The sequence below is a fragment of the Grampus griseus genome (genome assembly GCF_964374135.1).
Source record: "Grampus griseus genome assembly, chromosome: 1".
NCBI classification, from domain to species: Eukaryota; Metazoa; Chordata; class Mammalia; order Artiodactyla; family Delphinidae; genus Grampus; species Grampus griseus.
The window spans coordinates 140,693,142-140,717,008 of NC_139017.1; the positions used below are offsets into that span (position 1 = coordinate 140,693,142).

Sequence of the window (23,867 nt, forward strand, 5' to 3'; positions counted from 1 at the left end):
GGAAAGAGTATCACAGATGTAGAATATCTTTCTCGTTGCATTTATCAGGGGTGGGGGGTTACATGATATCCACATGCCTTCACTGGTGATGTTAACCTTCATCACTTGGTTAAGGTGGTGTTCGCCAGGTTTCTTCACTATAATTTCCCTCTTATCTTTCTCTACTCTTTGGAGAGGTAGACTCATGCTCCTTTTACCTGGTATTCTGTCTTCCTATCTATCTATTGGTTTTTACATTCTTACTAAGTCTTAAATTTTTCTGTCAGGTTAAGTTCTTAGACTGAAAGTGGTCTAAATTTTTGTCAGTAGCATTTGTTGGATCCTCATTATATGAAGAGTTTTTGGCACTTGGAGATTTATTACACATCTCTCTTTCTCTTTCTCAACATGTTCACATAGCACTGAAATCAACTTTTTACATGTTTGCTGCTTCTGTTGGGTTGTAAAAATGAGAGATCTCGGGGCTTCTCTGGTGGCGCAGTGGTTGAGAATCTGCCTGCTAATGCAGGGAACACGGGTTCGAGCCCTGGTCTGGGAGGATCCCACATGCCCTGGAGCAACTAGGCCCGTGAGGCACAACTACTGAGCCTGCGCGTCTGGAGCCTGTGCTCCGTAACAAGAGAGGCCGTGATAGTGAGAGGCCCGCGCACCGCGATGAAGAGTGGCCCCTGCTTGCCACAACTAGAGAAAGCCCTCGCACAGAAACAAAGACCCAACACAGCAAAAATAAATAAATTAATTAATAAACTCCTACCCCCAACATCTTCTTAAAAAAAAAGAGAGAGAGATCTCTTCACTTCTGTATTTGTAATGCCTAGCACAGTGTCTGCTGGCTAGAAGTTTTGCAGTAAATGTTTTGTTGAACTAAATTGATGAAGGAAACGTGTATTAGTTGGAAAACACAACAAACATCTGATATTTCATCCTAGTTTGCTATTATTAGAAATTAAAACTGGGAGTTCAACTGACTGAGTAGACCAACGAGCAAACAAAACTCCTTAGGAAACTCCTAAAATACTGGTTCTCAAAGCATGGTCTCCTATAAACAACGTCAGCATCACCAGTTAACATATTAGAAATGCAAATTCTCAGGCCGTACCTCAAACCAACTGAATAAGAATCTCTGGGGTTGTGTCAAAAAACCTGTGTTTTAACAAGCCCTCCAGGTGATTCTAATGGCCAGAAATTTGAGAAATACTCCCTAAAAGCATAGAGGATGAAAAAAAATCAAAGAAAGAGAACAGCTAGTGGTAATTAACTGCAACAGTGAATCTAGTCCCCTCTTTCCCTGCTGTCTCTGTCCATGAGTAAGCTTAGGTTTATTTTTGATGCATTTACCTTGAAATCATCAAAAAGATATATGAAATGCTTCTTAGTTAAGTGTCTGTCTCTAACTGTGCAAATGCATTTGCTAGTACATTTCAGTTTAAAAACTAGTTGCTGGCCAGGTTTCAAGCGTTGTACATCATTTGATTTAGTTGCTGTGTTTGTTTCAGTGACATGCTTTGATTAGGATAAAGTACAATATAATAAGAAAACAAACAAAATCATAATTCAACTGTATACTGTTCACTTTTTCTATTTTATTTGGTGGAAAAGTTTTTTACTTCAGTTTTGTCAGGAAAATTATTTTCAAGGCAACATGAACTTAGTAATATATTTTTTTAACTTTGAAAAACTGTGTTGTCTGTTGGCAGCAGATGGCTGACATAGCTTTTTTGCTTCAAGTGTCCACTTTTCCAGGAAATGACTCCCATCTGTAGCAAGAGGAATGCTGACCTTTAATGTGCATGTTAGTCACTTCTTTTAGCTCATTGCCAAGCTAATAATATTACATATATTGTGAATTTGTTTGAAAGTATGAAATAATATTACATATATTGTGAATTTGGTTGAAAGTAGTTTTCTTTCTGGAGTTTCAAGCTTTTGGAAATAGAAAGTTTGTGGGGTTTTTTGTATTTAATAATTAAAAATAATTTTAATAGGTAATACATTCTCGTGGTTCAGAAATCAGTACAATATAAGAAGATATTCAGTGGAAAAAAATGTCAGTCCCATCCTTGCCCTCAGCTGCTCCATTTACACCTACTCTATATATTCTTATTTATCCTTCCTTTCTTGTTTATCCTCATAGAATTTCTTAATGAAAACAGATATGAATAATTATTATCCCCTTACCATAAAGGTTACACACTATTATTATACATACACACTGTTCACCGCTATACTTTTTTCATGTTAACATAGTATCTTGGATATCTTTTTTTTTTTTTTTTTTGCGTTACTGGGGCCTCTCACTGTTGTGGCCTCTCCCGTTGCGGAGCACAGGCTCCGGATGCGCAGGCTCAGCGGCCATGGCTCATGGGCCCAGCCGCTCCGCGGCATGTGGGATCTTCCCAGACTGGGGCACGAACCCGTGTCCCCTGCATCGGCAGGCGGACTCTTAACCACTGCGCCACCAGGGAAGCCCCTTGGATATCTTTTGACACAGAGGGCTCCATGATTCTTTTTCTGGTCAGCTTTATTAAGGACTACTTTACATACAATGAACTGCATTCAATTTAAGTATATAATTTGATGAGTTTTGACAATTGTATATATCTGTGAAGATACCACCACAGTTAAGATACAGAATATTCCCCATGGATTTGCTTTTTCTTGGGCAGGTGGGGGGTTGGTTTGTTTGATAGTATTTCATTGTATGGGTATACCATAGTTTTTTAAACCAGTCTTTGCTGATGAGCACTTGGGTGCTAATACAAACAATTCTATAATTAAAAACCTATTTCATACAGCATTTCCTATGTAGGCAGGTAGAGGATATCTGAGGATAGACTCCCAGATGTCAGATTTCTGAGCCAAAAGGGAAATAAGTAATTTGGTAGATGTTGCCAGAGTACCATTCAGTAGTCTTGGTACCAGTTTGAGCTCTCACTGGCAATGTACGAGAGTGCCTGTTTGCCCAGTCTAGCTAACAAATTGTGTTATGAAACTTTGGACCTTTGCCATTAGAAGGAAAATGGTATTTTCATATAGTTTTAACTTGCCATTTTCTTGCGAGTGAAAGTGAGCATATTTTTATAAGTTAAAGGATGGGCCATTTGTGATATATACTTTTCTGTAAAGTATCTGTTAATACTCTTAGCCTATTTTCCTACTGGATTTTGTGGTTTTCTTCTGTTAATATCTAAGTATTCTTTATATATTAGGGAAATTAATTCTTTCTTTGCAAATATTTTTTTCCCCAGGTTGTTTTCTTTTGACATTACAAGACCTTTACTTGAAGGGTGTGTGTCTAAGTTTTTACTGCTTAGGATATCTTCCTAAAAGTTGCTTAGTTTTGATTTATTTCCTTTTCTCCGTCCTTCCTTTCATCTCTCCCTCTTTTCCTCTTTCTTTCCTTCCCAGCCTAATTTCTTAATAAAAGGATTTGAGGCAGCTTGAAGATGCTTTTTTCTTGAGCAATAATCAGTTCGTGGGTGGTGGTTGTTAAATGATTTTAATATATATGACCCTGGTTCATCTGTTTTGAAGGCCATGTTTTTGGTATACTGCGCATTGGAGAAAGAACCTGTGCCAGTGTCCTTGCCTCCAGCCTTGGTGCCACCTTCTAAGAGGAAAACGGTCAGTATATCAGGCTCTGTGCGGTTGATCCCTTCTTCAACGTCAGCCAAGGAACCTTATCACTCCTTACCACCTGTAGGCATTTTACCTACCAAAGCACCGTTAAGACAGGTATAGATTTATCAGTGTTAAAGGACTATTTTTAAAAAACAAAATGCATGGCATTTAACAGTTGATTGCTTGATGAAGATAGAAGGAGCAATCAAAGGGATCAAAAATTCAGAGCTCCCTCTGGTTGAACCTATATAGTGTGATGTCCTAGAGAAGACAATCCTCTCCTGCATTTGGCCTTACTTAGGTCATATGGATGTTTCATTGGCTTTGCCTTGATCTACCTGGAATTAAAGTTGGAGAAAGAAGATGCTCCATGTTAATCTGGCATGCTTGCCCTGGCAAAGTGAATAGATGTTTTGTTTGTTTAATCTCTAGTTAACTCTTGATTCTTTGGGATCAAATTTTCCAATTTGGGGTTGTTCAAGGCCTTTTTTTTCCTACAACCTGCTTCTTGTTAGGTTGAGTAAAGGAAAATAATGACAGAATATGCAGATCAGCCAGTTTGGCTACAGTTAAGAACGGGGAATGAAACTATAAAAAAATGGAGATTTAGAATTATCTGAATCTTTTGTTTATGTAGACTCTCCTAGTTACGCATCTTAATGTGGTCATTCATAAGTCAAGAGTTAACTGTGCTTGAATTTACTCATTACATAAAAAAAAGTAAAATGGACATCTTTAAGTACAGTCCCTATAGCTAACCTGTATTTTTATTCTGTAATTTTCTCTTCATCACAGCATTTCAGTTGGGGTGTGATGGAAGTGACACACTGTTGCTATAGTTAGTGGGGTAGAATTGCGCAGAATTTGTGAAAGTTACTGTCATGGGCTGAAAGAGGGACACTTCAAAGTTTGTTTCATTTTGGTGGAAATACTATATATATATTTTTTTCCTGTAGTGGGTTGTATCCCCTGCAGAAAAAGCTAAATATGATGAAATCTTCTTGAAAACTGATAAAGATATGGATGGATTTGTGTCTGGATTGGAAGTCCGTGAAATCTTCCTGAAGACAGGTTTACCTTCTGCCTTACTAGCCCATATTTGGTAAGACTTAATATTTAAGTGATTTAAAAAACAAATATGGTTTTGTATCAACTCTAGTTTTGTAGATTCTTATTTTTAGGCATTTGTAAGTAGGACAGTTTTTGTTTAGAATTCTTTGTAGAGAAAAATTTAAGTCTGATGATTTCTTCTGGATAGTGGACAAAAGCTTGAGAATGGGTTACCTATAGTTTTATTAGATTGACAGTGTCAGTTAATGGTTACTAGAATGTTAAAATCCAGCATTGGTTTATATCAGCTAATTAAACTTCAGTTTTTAAGAGAGAATCCAAAATTCTGAAATTTAAACAATATAAAACAAATCCAGAATCTTCAAGGTATACTTGTATAATTCTTTCTATAGGGTATATGTATACTTTTATACCTTTACGTGGGAACTATACACTTGGTCCTTAAAAAATGACAAACTTTAGTGTCTCTAATGAATTTCACATTAAATGAGATAATATAATGAAAATGCTTTTTATAGTGTTTCTGCTGCCAATCCACCTGACTAAACTGAGATTAGTTATCATGAGGTTTTCAAGGGGCAGCAAACATCAGAAGTGAAACCATATAGTTGCAAAGAGGAACTTAGAAAAGAACAAAGGACAGCAGATCTGCTTTAAAAGGAACAAGAACCCAAGGCTGGGAAAGATTAAATATATGTAGCTAGTGATAGCTGCCACTTTCAAGTGCCTAGGCTAGGCACTATGCTGAATAAATGGCAGCTGTCATGGGTTTGCCATTATGCCCAGACTTTTTATGTACTTTGTCTTTAATTCTCACAGTAACCTTGCAAGATAGGTGTAATCTCCACTTTATAGATGAAGAAACTAAGGCTTGGAGAGGTTAAAAAATATGGCCAATGTCACAAGAAGAAATAAGTAGAAAAGCTGGAATGTAAGGTTTCTTTGACACCATAGCCCATAGTCTTTTAATCAGGCCACATTGTTTTTCAATGAATCAAACAGATCAGGACTTTAGAAAGCTGACCTTAAAAACAAAAGGCGGGGGAGGGGGAAGCAAATAGAATAAGACATTTGCTGTTTCTCTTCAAGTGATTTTTGTAAAGGTTTCCAGATTGCTGCCTTCTCTCCACACGTGATCTCCATTTGCAGCTGTTATTTTTCTTTGACGGTGATCCTGACATCCTCCTACTTCAAAAGTTGTAGGAAACAAGCCGACATGGAGTATTTTGCTTGTTTTAGAATCATTCTAATGCCACTAACGAACCAAATTTGTTGAAACTTAGGTTTCATTTTTAACATGTTTTAATGTTGAAAATGTTGGGAGTAGAGAATGTTGGAATTCTTTGGCCCACCACAGCTTTTACTCCGTAGCGGTTCTGGAAATTGGTAAGAAAGCACAGAGCAAACCCAAATTAGAGGACCCTGCTCAGCACCAAGGTGAACAGTCTCTTTTTCTTACCATTTTAGCCAATAACTCTCTTCTAACATTTTAGTGAGTTTTTGGCTAGCCATAAGTTGGTATGACTTTATTTTTTAATTCAACTGGTGATTATTTCAAAGCTACATAGTCATATTAATTTTCCCCTGGATTTTTAGAATGGTAATTGTGACATTTACATACTGTTCTTTTTGTTTATTTGTACAGGGCATTATGTGACACAAAGGACTGTGGGAAGCTTTCAAAAGATCAGTTTGCCTTGGCTTTTCACTTAATCAATCAAAAGTTAATAAAGGGCATCGATCCTCCTCACATTCTTACTCCTGAGATGATTCCACCATCAGATAGGGCCACTTTACAAAAGGTAAGACAACTTAAGAGAAAACCTTAATGCATTAACAGAAAAGAACAAATGCTATGCCAGGTGACAGAATCGATTTGTATGGAATAGTGGAGAAAATGTATCTGGCTAGAAACAGCAGTATACTGTTTACGGTTTAATTTGTGCCTATAAATATGTTGGAATACCTTGTATGATATCCTTGGGCTACAGCTCATTTATCCCACCATTCATTACACATATGACAACCATACTTTCCAGTCTTAAAACTGGAAAATGTGGTCTTGTTTTTCCCCCGTGGATATGTAAATTAATTTTTATGAATACAGTGTAAATTTTAAATGAAACCTATAAGAATTAAATTACTGCATTTCATTTGATAATTCACTCTTGGAGAAAACAATACAGATTTGAAAACAAAATCTAGGAGATTATGATTGCTTTTTGTCAATTTTACATTAAAAAAAAGAAAAGAAAAACTTGTTGAGGAAAAGTCTGTGTGGTTTTCACCATATAGATGACCCTCTATTCCTGAGCATACAACCGAATTTCATATCTGAACAGCTAGAAACAGGTTTTAGCTACTGGTTCTGGCCAGCAGTGGGAATTTTCAAAACTACATGTTTCAGTAATGCTGTACCTTGATTTTTCTCTTCTCATCTAGAAACCCTTCCTAATATTGTGGTTTATAATATCTTGGCCTTATAATAGAGCTTTAAAAGGACTTGCATGCTCTAGTGGCTGTTTGCCGTCCATACTTTGTGTCTTTAAGTATCTTGTGACCTACAAAGTAACCATGGATGTGGTGATTCTTCAGAGTTACCTATATAGGAGTTGTCACATATTTGGTATCAGGAGAGTTCTCTTTAAAATGTCAGTAGAATGTCTTGCATTAATTTTGTCACATAGGTTAAAAAAATCCCATTTTAACAAATCTAGTAACAGTCAAAATTGGATTTTTTTCCTAAGTCAACTAAATGGAAATTTATAGCCACTAAATATAGAAGTTACATATAAGAGTTTTTATTCTTATTTTCACATTAAGTAACTACTTGATTTTATCTGCTTTGTGAGTGTTTTGGGGGGAGCATTTTGTGAATTTCTGAGATTTCTTTTGATGTAGAACATGGGTTCCCTAAGTTGTAGAGAAGGCTAAAAGTGATGCCACCCAGAAAGATAAAGGTTACAAATTTGTATTTATGCCCCCTGCTCAGTTATGGAACACTGTGTTGTTTCATCTTCTTTCACATATGTAGATTGCTTTTTTTCCTTGCTGCCTTCATTTTATACCCACTGAGTCTCCCACCAACACAAAATACACATACAGCAGAACTTTCTGAAGCAAATTGTTTGTTCATTGAAGTCTCTGTAACATTAGTAGGCACTTTGAGTTGCATCTGCTATACAGAATTTTCAATTAAGTAGATTTACTGAAGTCCATTCACTAGAGCATAGATACTTTTGTCCATGTCAGATATCAGTATTATTCATTAAAATGGGATTTTATCACTGTTGTCCTATCTATAAACCAAAAATTTTAACCTTAAAAATTAAAATTTGCATTTGTTTTGTCTTTCAAATAATCTCTTTTCTCTTTATAATCTAATTTTTTTAGAACTGCATTTTTTTTGCAGCTTTGACTAATCCTTTTTTGAATGTTGCTTTCCTTTCTGTGTTTTTTCTAGTTTGGACTATTTTTTCCATTCTGCAGCACTCTGCTTTTCGCCTTTCTTGTACTGTCAGTTTCTTAACTCTACTCTCTCAAGGTTAGAGCTTTACTTTATGCCTTTTTTAGCATTACGGTTTTTGGTTTACAAGATAACATTTTGAAATTAGAGGTTGTTTATGCCTCAAAGTTAATGCAGAGAAAATACCTAAACAGCATGCTTTTGTCACATGTCTGTCACTTGGTCCTTGTGTGCATTTTAACTTGCCTTCCCTAAGCTCTCTGATCCACTTAAAATCACCGAAGTGGAATTTTTGTGTAATACACAAAACAGGGTGAGAGAAAATATTTTGCAAGAAGGGGACATGGTACATTTTTCTTCATATGCCCTTCTTATACTTTATATACTGTTAGCCGAACTTTTTCTTTGCTTCCTGATTGCATGTTATTTTATTGCTCTAGAACAGGAGTTTAATTTTTGTGTCAGCAATTGAGAGTGACACAAGTACACTTATCAATACCAACTAAGTACACTAATCTTCATTCTGGAGTCATCTATGGTATTACCATATAACTTGTTTGAAATTAAACTTATTTGTCTCACTCTTCTTATTTGATGATATTTTTAATAGGGAAAGACTGTCAAATGTGAGTCACTTTTTTTGAGTTAGAGTGACAGAACAGGTATGGGAGTCCTGAGTTTCTTGGTTTGCTTGCACCTCTGATAGCAAATTTCTCAGTAGCACTTATGGGATGTAAGTTACTCTTGGTGATAAAAGTGAGACTAAGTGCTAATTTTTCATTTTGTTCGCCTTTCAAATTGTCTGGCCAGGCTTAATTAGCTCATAAGTCAAGTTTGGGCAGAGTTAAAATCCTAGTAAATACTTGTCACATTCAGAAACCCACTTTAAAATGTCTGACTTTTTAGAATGATAAGGGTCTATGTGTCAGTGAAACACATAATAGTAAAACATAGTAAGAGGCATATTTGGTACAAATCTGTAATTAATATAAAATTGAGAATAGCGTTAATTGAATCCTAACGGATGAGTTTTGGTATTGATAGTCAAAACAAAACAAAACAAAACATATGAGGACGGTTATGCAGTATAGCATAAAGAAATATAGAAGGAATTATTTGCCACATTTTATTGATGTACCTGTTTATCAAGTTGGCTTTTAGGGTAATGGTTTCGTTTACCTAAATGATCTTAATATGCAGGTGCCAAGGGGCATAATGTGAAATAGCACTTGAATTTGATTAGAAGTCTCCTGATCAATATCGCCTATTAGCTAGCTGGGTTCAACTTTAAGCAAGTCATTTAATATGTTTCTTTAGCTCTAAAATGGGGTTAATAATAATATCTGCCCTACCTACAGACCAGTTTTCAGATTAGTACTTAGTAAATTTGTAAACCATTATATAAATGTGAGCAGATAGGTTACTGTGAACTTTGAGGTTTCTTCTTCTGTTGTGCAAGTTGGTGACATACCTTAAGTTCACAGCAACATAAGTATAATACTAAGTTTTATGTTCTGCTAATAAGGTCCTCAATATATCTTAGTTTTACATGTTTAGGCCTCAGTTTTAACATTTCCTAATGATGATCATCCTGTTATTTGTCAGTTTGGTTGTAGCATTGGGTGTAGGTCAGGTGTTTGAAGGAGCAGTTATCTTTTTGCCTTGACTTCAGCCAGCTATATAAGGCATCAAAAATGGTTCACAAAGGGGACTGAGCCAGGGTGGAAGCAAGTCATTGGGAGCCTTTCCAACTTTCAAGAGCATATTCTGTTGAGGAAGTTAAGTATAATAATAGCTTACATTTATAAAATATCATAAAGTTTGTAGAGGGACTTCATATGCAATATTTATTTAATTTTTAAAGAGGGCAGGGCAGAGATTATTTCCCTGTTTTGCAGTGAAGATCATGCAGCTAGTAAAACAGCAGAGCCCAGAATAAACCCAGCTAGGTTTTCTAAATACAAATACCATTCAGAGACTAATTTTGATACCTCCATTATTGAAAGAAAACAATATGTAAAGGATGTCATATAAGACAGTTTCATGTATGGTGATATTAATATTTACTATGGAACATGCTGAGCGGTTGGTTTTACTTTAAATAGACACTGAAAGTATTTAATAAAAGTAAATACTTCTTGAATTAAATAAAATCAACCACCATTTACTTAATACAAATACAAATAAATCACAATTCACCTCCCCAAGAAATTTATGCTTCAGTGGAGGAATTAGTTTATAAATCTGATATCTGCTTTACTGCAACATTCTAGACAGGCTAAGATCACACGACGAAGACATTGGGATCTCAAGTGGTGGTATATATTACAGAACAACAGGTTTTAGAGAGTTTAAGGGAAAATGTCTTAGTATATAACTGCCTGTGTGTGTGTGTGTGTGTGTGTGTGTGTAAAATTGCACTAGATAGGGTTTTCTTAAGTGAATTAAAAGTGTTAGTAATACCATAAATTATGTATCCATATAGTGCTTTTAAACATTTTTAATGCTTTGCCGCATGGAATTTTATAGTAATAATGTTATAATTGTGAACTCTTTGTTTTTAGAACATCATAGGATCAAGTCCTGTCACAGATTTCTCTGCTATTAAGGAGCTAGATACCCTTAACAATGAAATAGTTGACCTACAGAGGTATGTAAAGTAAAATTATACCTGATTATATAAATACATCCACACACTCTGTTTCTAATGTATATCTTGGGTAAGTACTACTTTATTTGGTTAAGTACTATGGTTCTTAAAATGGGAATCGGTGTACCTTATTAAATCTAAGGCAAATAGAAAGCCCAGAGATAAACCCATGCATATATAGTCACCTAATTTATGACACAGGAAGCAAGAACATACAATGGAGAAAAGACAGCCTCTTCAGTAAATGGTGCTGGGAAAACTGGACAGCTACATGTAAAAGAATGAAATTAGAACACTACCTAACACCATACACAAAAATAAACTCCAAATGGATTAAAGACCTAAATGTAAGACCAGACACTATAAAACTCATAGAGGAAAACATAGGAAAAACTCTCTGACATAAACCACAGCAAGATCTTTTTTGACCCACCTCTTAGAGTAATGAAAATAAAAACAAAAATAAACAAATGGGACCTAATGAAACTTAAAAGCTTTTGCACAGCAAAGGAAACCATAAACAAGATGAAAAGACAACCCTCAGAATGGGAGAAAATATTTGCAAATGAAGCAGCAGACAAAGGATTAATTTCTGATATATACAAACAGCTCATGGAGCTCAATATCAAAGAAACAAACAGTACAGTTAAAAAATGGGCAGAAGACCTAAATAGGCATTTCACCGAAGAAGACATACAGATGGCCAAGAGGCACATGAAAAGATGCTCAGCATCACTAATTATTAGAGAAATGCACATAAAAACTACAATGAGGTATCACCTCACACTAGTCAGAATGGCCATTATCAAAAAATCTAGAAACAGTAAATGCTGGAAAGGGTGTGGAGAAAAGGGAACCCTCCTGCACTATTGGTAGGAATGTAAATTGATACAACCACTATGGAGAACAGTAAGGAGGTTCCTTAAAAAACTAAAAATAGAACTACCATATGACCCAACAATCCCGCTACTGGGCATATACCCTGAGAAAACCATAATTCTAAAAGAGACATGTACCACAATGTTTACTGCAGCACAGTTTACAATAGCCAGGACATGGAAACAACCTAAATGTCCATCGACAGATGAATCGATAAAGAAGATGTGGCACATGTATACAATGGAATATTACTCAGCCATAAAGCGGAACAAAATTGAGTTATTTGTAGGGAGGTGGATGGACCTAGAGTCTGTCATACAAAGTGAAGTAAGTCAGAAAGAGAAAAACAAATACTGTATGCTAACACATATATGGAATCTAAAAAAAAAAAAAGGGTTCTGAAGAACTTACCAGCAGTACAGGAATAAAGATGCAGACATAGAGAATGTACTTGAGGACACAGGGAGGGGGAAGGGTAAGCTGGGACGAAGTGAGAGAGTGGCATGGGCATGGACATATATACACTACTAAATGTAAAATAGATAGCTAGTGGGAAGCAGCCACAGGGAGATCAGCTCGGTGCATTGTGACCACCTAGAGGTGTGGGATAGGGAGGGTAGGAGGGAGACACAAGAGGGAGGAGATATGGGAATATATGTATATGTATGGCTGATTCACTTTGTTATAAAGCACAAACTAACACACCATTGTAAAGCAATTATTCTCCAATAATGTGTTTAAAAAAAGTAATAAATAAATCTAAGGCAACCTTTAACTGCAGGATGCACTATTATGTAGCCCTGAAAAAAGAAAAAACCACTGCCAAATAAACAATGGCATTCCAACAACTATAAGGTACTATTTGATTTTGGACAGTGAAATAGGTATCAGTATATCTTGGAATGAATGGAGTACAGTTTTTTTTTTGAAGTTTTTTAAAAATTTATTTTTGTTGAAGTATAGTTGATTTACAATGTTGTGTTAGTTTCAGGTGTACAGCAAAGTGGTTCAGTTATACATATATATACCTATTCTTTTTCAGATTCTTTTCCCTTATAGGTTATTACAAAATATTGAGTGTAGTTCCCTGTGGTATATAGTAGGTGCTTGTTGGTTATCTATTTTATATAGAGTAGTGTGTATATGTTAGTCCCAAACTCCTAATTTGCCCCTCCCTTTCCCCTGAAATACAGTTTTCCTCCAACTTCAGGCACTTGAATAACAATAGGAAAAAATTATTATTTAATACATTGTATGGAAGGTATGTTAAATGCAGACACCATGCCAGGAGCTTTCATAACTTGTTATCTCATTTGATCCTCACAAAAACCTTGTAACTTGAGATAGATATTACTGTTCTGTTTTATAGGTACGGAGTTAAGATGCTTTGAGAGGTTATTTTACCCAAAGTCATACAAACCTGTAAGCAATAGAACTAATACCTAATCTCAGGACTGCTTGATTTGGAGTTTCTTTTTTATACTCACGTACTGTGTAGAAACAGGCTTGAATACAATTAGATTTGAATCTAAATACAGCAGGTCCTATTGGTATTTCCTAATTCCCTTGTTCCCTAGAAACTTTTTATAGTAATACTCATTGTAAAAATGACCTCCTAAAATTACTTTTTAAAAAGTGAGACGATTTTTCCATCTACAGGGCATTGGATTTAAATATCATTTTACTTACACAAACATTTTTTTTTAACCTTCACAACACTTTAAAGCAGATAATGGCTGATACTTTATTTTGTTGATGATACTGAGACATAAGGGGATTAAATGATTTAGCTGGGTTATATGGCAAGAACTTGGGAAAGATCTTTCCTCATCCATGAGACTACATTGAGATTATTGTAGAGAAACTTAATTATGATTTTTTTCAGTTGCAAGAAAGAACTCAACCCAGACTAAGTGAGAGTGAATTTATTTACTTGTGAAACTAAGACCTCCTAGGGGTAGGGATGGCTTAAAGCATAGCTTCGTACTGGAGATCAAATGACATAATCAGTTCTCTTGCTCTCTCCATTTCTTGTTTCCACTTCCACTGCATGGTTCCATTCTCAGATAGGCTTTCCTGTTATGTTGTCAAGGGGGTTATTGCACATCTGAGTCTCATGTACCTATTATTTCAGATCTAGTGGAGTTACTCTCTTGTGGCGGTTCCTGAACAAATCCTAAAATTCAATCTGATTGGACTGGTTTAGGGTCCTACCTACTGAAACAGTCAGTGGCCAAGGTTGTATTGTTTGCTGATTTGTCATGAGCTCTGTCCTGGGTTGCAGGGTTGGGGTGGGGGCGGCTAGTTTGCCACCGAGACCACATGGAGGAGGGGGTATCCCCACATGAAAATTCTGCCAGAAGGAGGAATGAATTCTGAGACTAAATGTCTATAGAAAGCAGTATAGCTTCAAATCCACAGTAATTTCAGTGATCGCCCTTAGTATCATCTGCCAATTTGAACAGTATGTCTTGACATTCTGTAACCTTAGTCTGGGCACCTTTTTAAACGGGATTGTTTAGTTTTGACTTATCTGCCTTCTACTGAATTCTACCAAAGTCTATTTCCAGCTCAAAAATTGGCCTTTGCCTATTACATAAAGCTTTTAGTATTGGAATCAAAAAACAAACAAACGAAAACAAACCCTTGGAGATTACATAATCCAATTTCTTTTTTACTCGTGGGGGAAAAAATCAAAGTCATACATCAGGTCAGCAAAAGTGCTGGCTGGCACCCAAACCTGGTTGTATAGTTCTAGTTCTACATTTTTTTCTATTATATAAGACAGCTTTTCATTAAGATTTAGAACATTTTTACTTTGATTTGAAAAAAAAGTAAATATTTGATTACTCAGTCTATAATGGTGTATAGACTTCATTTCATATGGTCTATAATGGTCCATTAGCATTTTTGCTTGCCTTATGAGAAATGTGCATTTAATAGTAGCTAGATTTGGGGCTTCCCTGGTGCCGCAGTGGTTGAGAATCTGCCTGCCAATGCAGGGGACACGGGTTCGAGCCTTGGTCTGGGAGGATCCCACATGCCCCGGAGCAACTAGGCCCGTGAGCCACAACTACTGAGCCTGCGCATCTGGAGCCTGTGCTCCGCAACAAGAGAGGCCGCGATAGTGAGAGGCCCGCGCACCACGATGAAGAGTGGCCCCCGCTCGCCGCAACTAGAGAAAAATCCTTGCACAGAAACAAGGACCCAACACAGCCAAAAATAAATAAATAAATTAACTAATTAAAAAAATAGTATCTAGATTTGAAAATACTTGTCATCTGTGCCTCTCAAGCCTATGAAAATAGACACATACCCCAGTATTCTAGGGCTTGTTTGATTTCAACAGTAGTTATTTTACTCATGAAATGTTTTTGTAATGAGTTTTAATAGGAAGTAGAGCATCGTACATAAAATGTTCTTGCTGATACAAACACTTGTAATACAATAAGTCCCCTACATAAGAACCTTCAAGTTGCGAACTTTCAAAGATGTGAACATGTCTTCACATGTCCAGTCGCATAAGTTAGTTCACGTGTCTGGTGTACATTGACACGTGTGTGCATCCTCTACAAGTGGTTGTGCTTTTGTGTACTTTACAGTACTTATAGAGTACAGTAGTACAGTATCTTTACTTCAAGCCCAGGATGTCTGGAAGCAAGTGTAAAAGCAGCAGTGATGTAGCTGGTACTGCCAACAGCCCCTGTATTCCAGCTGTTGTACTACTGTACTTTTCAAGGTACTGTACTGTAAGATTAAAAATGTTTTATTTTTCGTGTTTTTTTTGTTTTTTATGTATTATTTGTGTGAAAAGTATTATAAACTTGTTATAGTACAGTACTGTATAACCGATTGTGTGAGTTGGGTACCTAGGCTAACTTTGTTGGTCTTACGAACAAATTGGACTTTAATGTATGTGCTCTCGGAATGGAACTTGTTCGTATGTAAGGGACTTACTGTATTAGTTACATTTTGATAAACTGAGCTTTCACTAACTTCTAGTTACCATAATGTTAAGTTGTACTAGTGGCAGTCTTATATAGTGAATTACAGCTAAACACATAAAAAAAAATCTAACATTTTGTGACTGTCTTATTAAGAAAATCATAGTGCTTCAAAACCTTATTAAGTTTTAAATTGTAGTCACATTTTATAAATGTGTAATACGTTTATACTTGACACTTGTGAAAATATTTTCCCTAGGCTTTTATTTTAGGTCAAATCTACAGTGTAGGCAAACCTCCATCATCTGTCAACTTCAGTAATGTCATAATAAGGCTCATCTACCCATGCTAAAATTATGGTTGTTAAAATTCAGTTTTGTAAATGGTTGTATTAAGTCACTACCACCAAGTCTATAACACATTACGTTATAAACCTTGGCTTTTGTTACTGTGAATGACTATTTTTTCTGTGCAATGGTATTACTCTTTAGCCTTTAAGTCTTTTATTAATATATCAGGCAGTGACGTGTGTAACTACAAAATAGGAAAAAAGAATTTAAACAGATTTTATTTGTGGCTTTTACTAAATTGTCATCTGACAGAAGATTAGCTCCTTCTTATTTGTTTGGTTTTCAGATGAAGATATTTAATTTTAGTCCAGGGATCAAACCTGCAAATAAACGATGCACATAATATGGTACTGTAATGAGAATGTAATGAATATGGTGCTTTACAAGATTTGCTTTTTCCCCCTCAGTGATGGTTATAATACATACTCATAAAAATTTGGAAAACACAGAAAAGCATAATGAAGAAAGGAATGTTTATTTTATTTTATTTACTTATTTACTTTTGGCTGCGTTGGGTCTTCGTTGCTGCACGCGGGCTTTCTCTAGCTGCGGCAAGCAGGGGCTACTCTTCGTTGTGGTGTGCGGGCTCTAAGCTCACAGGCTTCAGTAGTTGTGACATGCGGGCTTAGTAGTTGTGGCTCACGGGCTCTAGAGCACAGGCTCAGTAGTTGTGGAGCACAGGCTTAGTTGCTCCGTGGCATGTGGGCTCTTCCCGGACCAGGGCTTGAACCCGTGTCCCCTGCATTGGCAGGTGGATTCTTAACCACTCTGCCACCAGGGAAGCCCCAGGAATGTTTCTTAGAATAATAATTTGTTCTGAGCATTGAAAATCAATGGAGATATAAAAAACTATATATAACCTCAAGAGTTGGTTGGGTAAAGAATGTTCTTTGTTATCAGTCAGAAAATGAGATGTTTTCTTCCCTAGTTCACCAAATTGTTTCTAGTTGAAAATATAGGACATTGGGAGCTTGAGGCAGGATGACTTTCTGTCATTTGTCTCTTTAAATTTTTTATATGATTCCTTCAACATTTGTTATATAGGGATTTAATTATATAGATCAGATTAAATTAGTATAATATTTTTAACTTAAGGGAAAGCAGTGGTTTTAAAATAATCTTATCAAATACCTGGATCTCTCACCTGAGCTGAACACCTATATTTTTCATTGCCCAACTAGTGTTTTCATCTGAATGTTCAGTAGGACCTGACTTCCTAATTTTCCCCTGACCACTGTCCTTGTCTCTTTTATTTCCCTTTCTCAGTGACATCACCATTTATTGTCACTCAAGCTAGAAACCTGAGATTTTTCTTCTCATTTTTATTCTTCTGTTTTTGAGATGCTTCTTGAAATCATTCCTAGCTCTTCATTTCCTTTGCCTGATCAACTCCTCATCCTTCAGATCTCACCTTAGATGTTATTTCCTCTGGAAGCCTTCCCCTTCCCAACCCTCATACCTATCAAATCTTAAGAGCCTATCTTACATAGTTTTTAAAATTTACACTTGTCATAGCATAATTGTCTGTTTTATTTGGATATCTCACTAGACTATGTACTTCTTAATCATAGGGACTATTTGCTTGCTCACTGTTAATCCCTACTGCTTAGCTTATGTAATAGATACAATATATATAGCTTACATAATAGATATATAAAGAAAATAATTTGTTCAGTGTTGTTGAAATCTGTCCTGTCCTTTCTGCTTTTTCTGTCTAGTTTTAGCCCTTACCTCAGTTCACTTTCCTGAGTATGGCGTAAAATCTCTTCCTTTGCGGTGCTCTCTTGGCATCCTGACCATTCTTCTGTCTTAGCTACTTCCCACAATAAAGTAGGATCATCTCCCACTTTGATAATGTAAAGCAGCAGTCCCCAGCCTTTTTGGCACCAGGGACCGGGTTTTGTGGAAGACAGTTTTTCCACGGACCCAGGGTGGGGGGTTGGGGGGATGGTTTTGGAATGATTCAAGTGCATTACATTTATTGGGTACTTTATTTCTATTATTATTACATTATAATATGTAAGGAAATAATTATACAACTCAACATAATGCAGAATCAGTGAGATCTCTGAGCTTGTTTTCCTGCAACTAGATGGTCCCATCTAGGGGTGACGGGAGACAGTGACACCCGACGTGTGTTGCTTATGTCCAGTCTACTCCGTAATCTCGTTTTGGCTGCTGTCACTGCAGAAAACCCTGCTTCACAAAGATAGGGTGTTGGAAATGGAAGCAGCCTTTTCAGTGCTTTTTGTGGCAATCTCAGGATATTCCGCCTTAGCTTTCATCCAGAACATATGGAGATTTGAAGTTGTCTCAAACATACTTTTAAGGCTACCGTCATTTGTGATCTCAACCAGTTGATCCTCTTCTAGCACGGACAAAGTCGATTCACCTGGTTTATTCACAAATGGGTTGCAGATCCATTCCTTCCCAGTTTGGGGGTTTTTTGTGGTTGGGAAGTAATGCTCAAACTCTTTTGAAAGCTGAGATAGGTGATCACGCACCAGCTGGGAGAAAGAAGGCCCTGGCTCAGTCTCTTTCAAAATCTCTGCCAATGTTTGAAACATGTCAAAAATCCCAGTGTTCACTTGTCGCCCCCATAATTCAAGTTTGGCTTTGAATGTAGCCTCTTTTTCTGCCAACTTGAACACAGTTGTTGTTCTCCCCTGAAGTGACAGATTGAGTTTGTTGAGCAGGTTGAGTATGTCACACGTAAGCAAGTTTTGTGATCCATTCTGTGGCACTGAAATGTGCTTCCAGTGGTGACTGTTTTTCTAAAAGAAATCTCTGGAGCAGCTCTCTTAACTCAAAAGCTCTGGCCAGTGATCTGCCTTTAGAAAGCCATCTCACTTCTGTGTATAAGAGAAGACGTGTGTGCTCTGCGTCCATCTTGCAGAGCTGTGCGAACAAACGTGAGTTAAGGGCATGTACTTTACTTTGGTTGATAATTTTAATGATATCCTGCAAAACACTGTTAAGCTCAGGTGACATTTTTCTGCTACCCAGTGTTTCTCTATGGATGACAGAGTGCGTAGACTCACCTTCAGAAACGACCTCTTTGACCCGAGTAGTGAAACCAGAAGGCCGTCCAATCATGGCAGCCGCTCTGCCCATGCATATACTGACACAAAATGACCCATTCAGTTTTCCTGATAAGTAATCATTCAAAGACTTGAATAGTTCTGCAGCTGTGGTGTTGGTTGGCAACAAAAGTGTATATAACGTATCCTCATGTGCATCCTCCTGAAAAATATATCACACAAAAACAAGCATTGTTGCCTTGTTGTCAACATCGGTAGACTCGTCAATCTGGATTGTGTACCACAGTGACTCATTAATCCTCTCTAACGATTGTGCCTTAATATCCTCTGGTATTTCATCAGTTTGTCTAGTTAGGGTGCTAGCTGAAAGAGGAACACGTGCCACCTTTTGAACTGCAGCCTCTCCGAAAAGTTCATGACAAATGTCCTTAGCAGCAGGCAGGATCAACTCTTCACCAATAGTAAAGGGCTTCTTAGCTTTAGCAATGCAGTTAGCCACTAAGAACGATGCTGTCAGTGCAGACACATTTGATGAAGTGGTGGCCTTCAATAATTGCTTCTGTTTTTTGTGTTCACATTTTTTCCTTTTGAAAAACTCCAAAGGCTTGTTTTTTAATACAGGGTGCTTGTTCTCCATGTGGCAAAGCAGTTTTGAAGGTTTCATGGCTGCGTTGGATAATCGGTTGCCACATATTATACAAAGTGGGCTTGGAGAATGTCAATCACCTGTTGCAGTGAACCCGTAATTTAAGTAGGATTCTTGGTGTTTTCTTTTAAATACAGTTTTCTTTTTGTTGGTAGTCTTAGAGTTTTCTGCTGTTTCATCATTGGGCCTTTCCCCCTTTTCAAAGAAGCTCTCTAGTGACATTTGTTTTTTACTCATTTTGGCTAGGGTTAGCTTGTGGGCTTACCACAACTGTGACCGAGACAAGTGTGCAGTGCGGGAAAGAGGTGCAGATGGAAGGAAGTGGTAAATAAAATAATGGGCGGGGGGCTTCCCTGGTGGCGCAGTGGTTGAGAGTCCGCCTGCCGATGCAGGGGACACGGGTTCGTGCCCCGGTCCGGGAAGATCCCACATGCTGCGGAGCGGCTGGGCCCGTGAGCCATGGCCGCTGAGCCTGCGCGTCCGGAGCCTGTGCTCCGCAACGGGAGAGGCCACAACAGTGAGAGGCCCACATACCGCAAAAATAAATAAATAAATAAATAAATAAATAATGGGCGGGCCACGTGCGGACTAAAATCAGTGTCAGATTCTGACTTAAAGCCTGCTACCACATGCAGCTGTACAATTGAAGTACATCAACTCACTTGCCACTATAAAACCTGCTACCACATGCAGCTTAATTGTCAGTTCCCCCTCACTGATACGGTTTTTTTTTGTGTTTTTTTGTTTTTTGTGGTGTGCGGGCTTCTCACTGTTGTGGCCTCTCCCGTTGCGGAGCACAGGCAGGCTCCGGACGCACGGGCTTAGCGGCCATGGCTCACAGGCCCAGCCGCTCCACGGCATATGGGACCTTCCCGGACCGGGGCATGAACCCGCGTCCCCTGCATCAGCAGGCGGACTCTCAACCACTGCGCCACCAGGGAAGCCCCACTGATAGGGTTTTGATATGAGTCTTCAAACGATTTATTATGATCTCTGTGCAGTCAGACCCTCTGCTAATGATAATCTGTATTTGCAGCCGCTCCCCAGTGCTAGCATCACCACCTCAGCTCCACCTCAGATCATCAGGCATTAGATTCTCATAAGGAGCGTGCAACCTAGATCCCTCACATGCGCAGTTCACAGTAGGGTTTGCGCTCCTATGAGATCCTAACGCAGCCGCTGATCTGACAGGAGGCGGAGCTCAGGCGGTAATGCAAGCGATGGGGAGCAGCTGGAAATACAGATGAAGGTTCACTGGCTTGCCTGCCGCTCACCTCCTGCTGTGCAGCCTGTTTCCTAACAGGCTACAGACCAGTACCAGTCCGTGGCCTGGGGGCTGGGGACCCTTGCTGCAAAGCTCCTAGAACAGATACCATGTGTTTGCTCTTGTACTCTCTCTCAGTGTTCAGCATAGTGCTCTGATCGACCATTTCAGTTTCATTCCTCCTCTCTAGCCATATGGTGGGTGGGCTTATTACCTCTCAGCTCAACGTGCCACCAGTTTTTATTCTTCTGTGCCTCTGATCCTACTCTTCCCCTTTGCCTGAGCACACCTTTTACCTTGTAAAGTTTTATTCCTGCTTTAAGGCCCAGCTTAAATATCATCTCCTTTGTCAAACCTTCCCTGAAACCTTGATTGCTAGTTCCTCTTTCCTTTCTACTTACAGTCTTTATTCCTTTATAATAGTACTCACCACATTTTAGTGTGATCTTTTTTTTTTTTTTAATTTTTTGGCTGCATTAGGTCTTGGTTACTGCCCATGGGCTTTCTCTAGTTGTGGCGAGCGGGGGCTACTCTTCGTTGCAGGGTGGGGGCTCCTCATTACAGTGGCTTCTCTTGCTGCAGAGCATGGGCTTTCGGCACAAGGGCTTTCGGCACGAGGGCTTCAGTAGTTGCAGCACGCCGGCTCAGTAGTTGCGGGAAGCGGGCCCTAGAGCACAGGGTCAGTGGATGTGGTGCATGGGCTTAGTTGCTCCACAGCATGTGGGATCTTCCCAGACCAGGGATCGAACCGTGTCCTCTGCATTGACAGGTGGATTCTTAACCACTGTGCCACCAGGGAAGTCCTGATCTTTTTTTTTAATGTGTCTTTTTTTTTGGTTTTGATTTGAACTCCTTCAGGACAGGGTCTGTGTCTTATTCATTTGGATATGTCTAGAAATTAGTGCACACAGTGCCTGACACCACAGAATTTCAGTACAGGTTAGTTGGTTGAATAAATAAGTCAAAGTTTGTTATAAATATTAGAATATTTTCCAGACTTAATTCCTGCAAAGTTTATGGCAGACTAGAAACCATCACTAAATGTTGAAATAAAGCAAATGATCTTCTGAATAATAGCTTATTTTGAAGACCATAGAAGAAGATTTTGTAGGCAAGAGGATTTTTAATGCTGAAGGTTAATGGACTGATTTTTCGTATTTTGCCAACCTGTTCTTGTGTCAGGGATTTCCTTTGAGAATCTGATAAAGGCTATTAGACTCTGGCTCCAGAAAAAAAACATGTTTATCCATGTACACCGTTTTGCATTTATTTCAGGAGTTCCTAGACCTTTAAAAACTATCCATGGACCAATTTTTAAGAACCCTGTTCTGAAAGTAAAGTGGCTCAAATAGAGAAGCTCGTGGCAGTGAAAAGGCAAAACATACCAAGAAATTGCTTCAGTCTCTTAGATAGTGTGGTGGTGGTGGATTATGCTGAGGCAGGAGTTAATATTTATTTGTCTTCTACCAGCTTCTCCTTCCTTCCTGTCTTCTGTCCTTTTAGCAAGAACATCAGGAAGTAAAAGCTACATCCTGTCAGGCCAGTTTGTTATCCTTGTCTTGGGCCAGTAAACAGGATAGATTATTACAATAATAGTTATTTGGCATTGTGCTATTCCTGCTTTATATAAATTCTCTTATTCAATTCTTGCAACACGGGTGAAGGGTAAGCAGTTTTATTCTGATTTTTCAGATGAGGAATGGACAAGTTTTCTAAGAAGTTTTCCTTGATATCCACTTCAGCTCAGAGAACACTCAATATCCTTCTCTCCAAACACTTACAATACTGAATTATATTTCTTTCCCCAGTAGTCTCTGAGCTCTGTGTGATAGTACCAACTGTCTCGTAAAATTTCTAATTAGGCAGTATAGTGTAGTATTATTTCAGAGCATGGGCGTTGTAACCAGATTGCCTGGTTTGATTCCGTACATGACTTAGACAAATTACTTAACTATCTGTGCCTCAGTTTCTTCATCTGTAAAATAGAAATACGAATAATCCCATGTAAAATGCTTAGTACAGTTCCTGGAACATGGTAAATTCTCAATGCATGTTAGTAATCATCATCATCATCCCCAAAACCTAGCTCAGCATTTAGAGCACAGCATTCACTGAAAGGTGCTCAGCAGACATTGGTTGGAATAGCTGAATGAGCACTCTCTTCCCTAGTTGGAGACTGGAACTGTGTAGCTCGGCAGCCAGAATCTGTGTTCCTAAATATATAGATCTCTACCTCAATCGTATATAAGAACTGATTTTTTAAAAAATATTTCAGGCAATGTTAGCATATGGTTTGAATTTTTTTTTAAATTATGTTTTTGGTTTAGTTTAGTTCAAATACTGTGAGAAAACATTAGCTCTGGAGAGAGCATTGCTTATACTGTCGAATCTGGAATTCTTTTGCTTATAAAATCCAACGTGATCTGTTTCTGGCCCTGCGGTACTGATGCTAGAAGGTCTCAATTGTGACTACCTCAGCAATGGCGTTACTGATTGAGTAATCGAAGCTCTACATTGTAGTATGCGTTTGTTTGGTAATAAGGAGGCACCTTAATTCGTTTTTACATAAAGTACATGGCTCATCATTTAAAACCTCTGCTTGGGGAGACTTTCCTTATTTGAAACCCTCCTTGCTCAAGTCTGAATCTGTGCTAATACAGCAGCCGCTAGCCACATGTGGCTATTGAGCACTTGAAATATGGCTAATCCAAATTAAGATGTGCTATTAGTGTAAAATATACTGGATTTCAAAAGAAGAATGTAAATATTTTGGATATCTTGGATTAAGTGAAACATATTAAGATAAATTTCACTTGTTTCTTTTTAATATATAGCTATTTGATCATTTAAGATTACATGTGTGTCATATTTCTCTTGGACCGCTCTGTTCTGAATCAGTTGTTTTCTGTAAAAATTACGTTTTATTTGCTTGTAT

General features: G+C 37.8%; 1 protein-coding gene across 2 annotated transcripts in view; it reads left to right on the forward strand.

Annotated features, from left to right (window-relative positions):
* EPS15 (epidermal growth factor receptor pathway substrate 15) overlaps positions 1-23,867 on the forward strand; it is a 164,636-nt gene that overhangs the window by 64,654 nt on the left and 76,115 nt on the right. Inside the window, exons 9-12 of one of the 2 annotated variants that reach the window (XM_082666035.1) lie at positions 3,535-3,735; positions 4,578-4,723; positions 6,338-6,494; positions 10,723-10,808. In XM_082666035.1, the coding sequence (XP_082522161.1) occupies positions 3,535-3,735; positions 4,578-4,723; positions 6,338-6,494; positions 10,723-10,808 (590 nt within the window). The remainder of the gene's footprint in view (positions 1-3,534; positions 3,736-4,577; positions 4,724-6,337; positions 6,495-10,722; positions 10,809-23,867) is intronic. The other variant, XM_082666034.1, reaches the window with a different exon arrangement.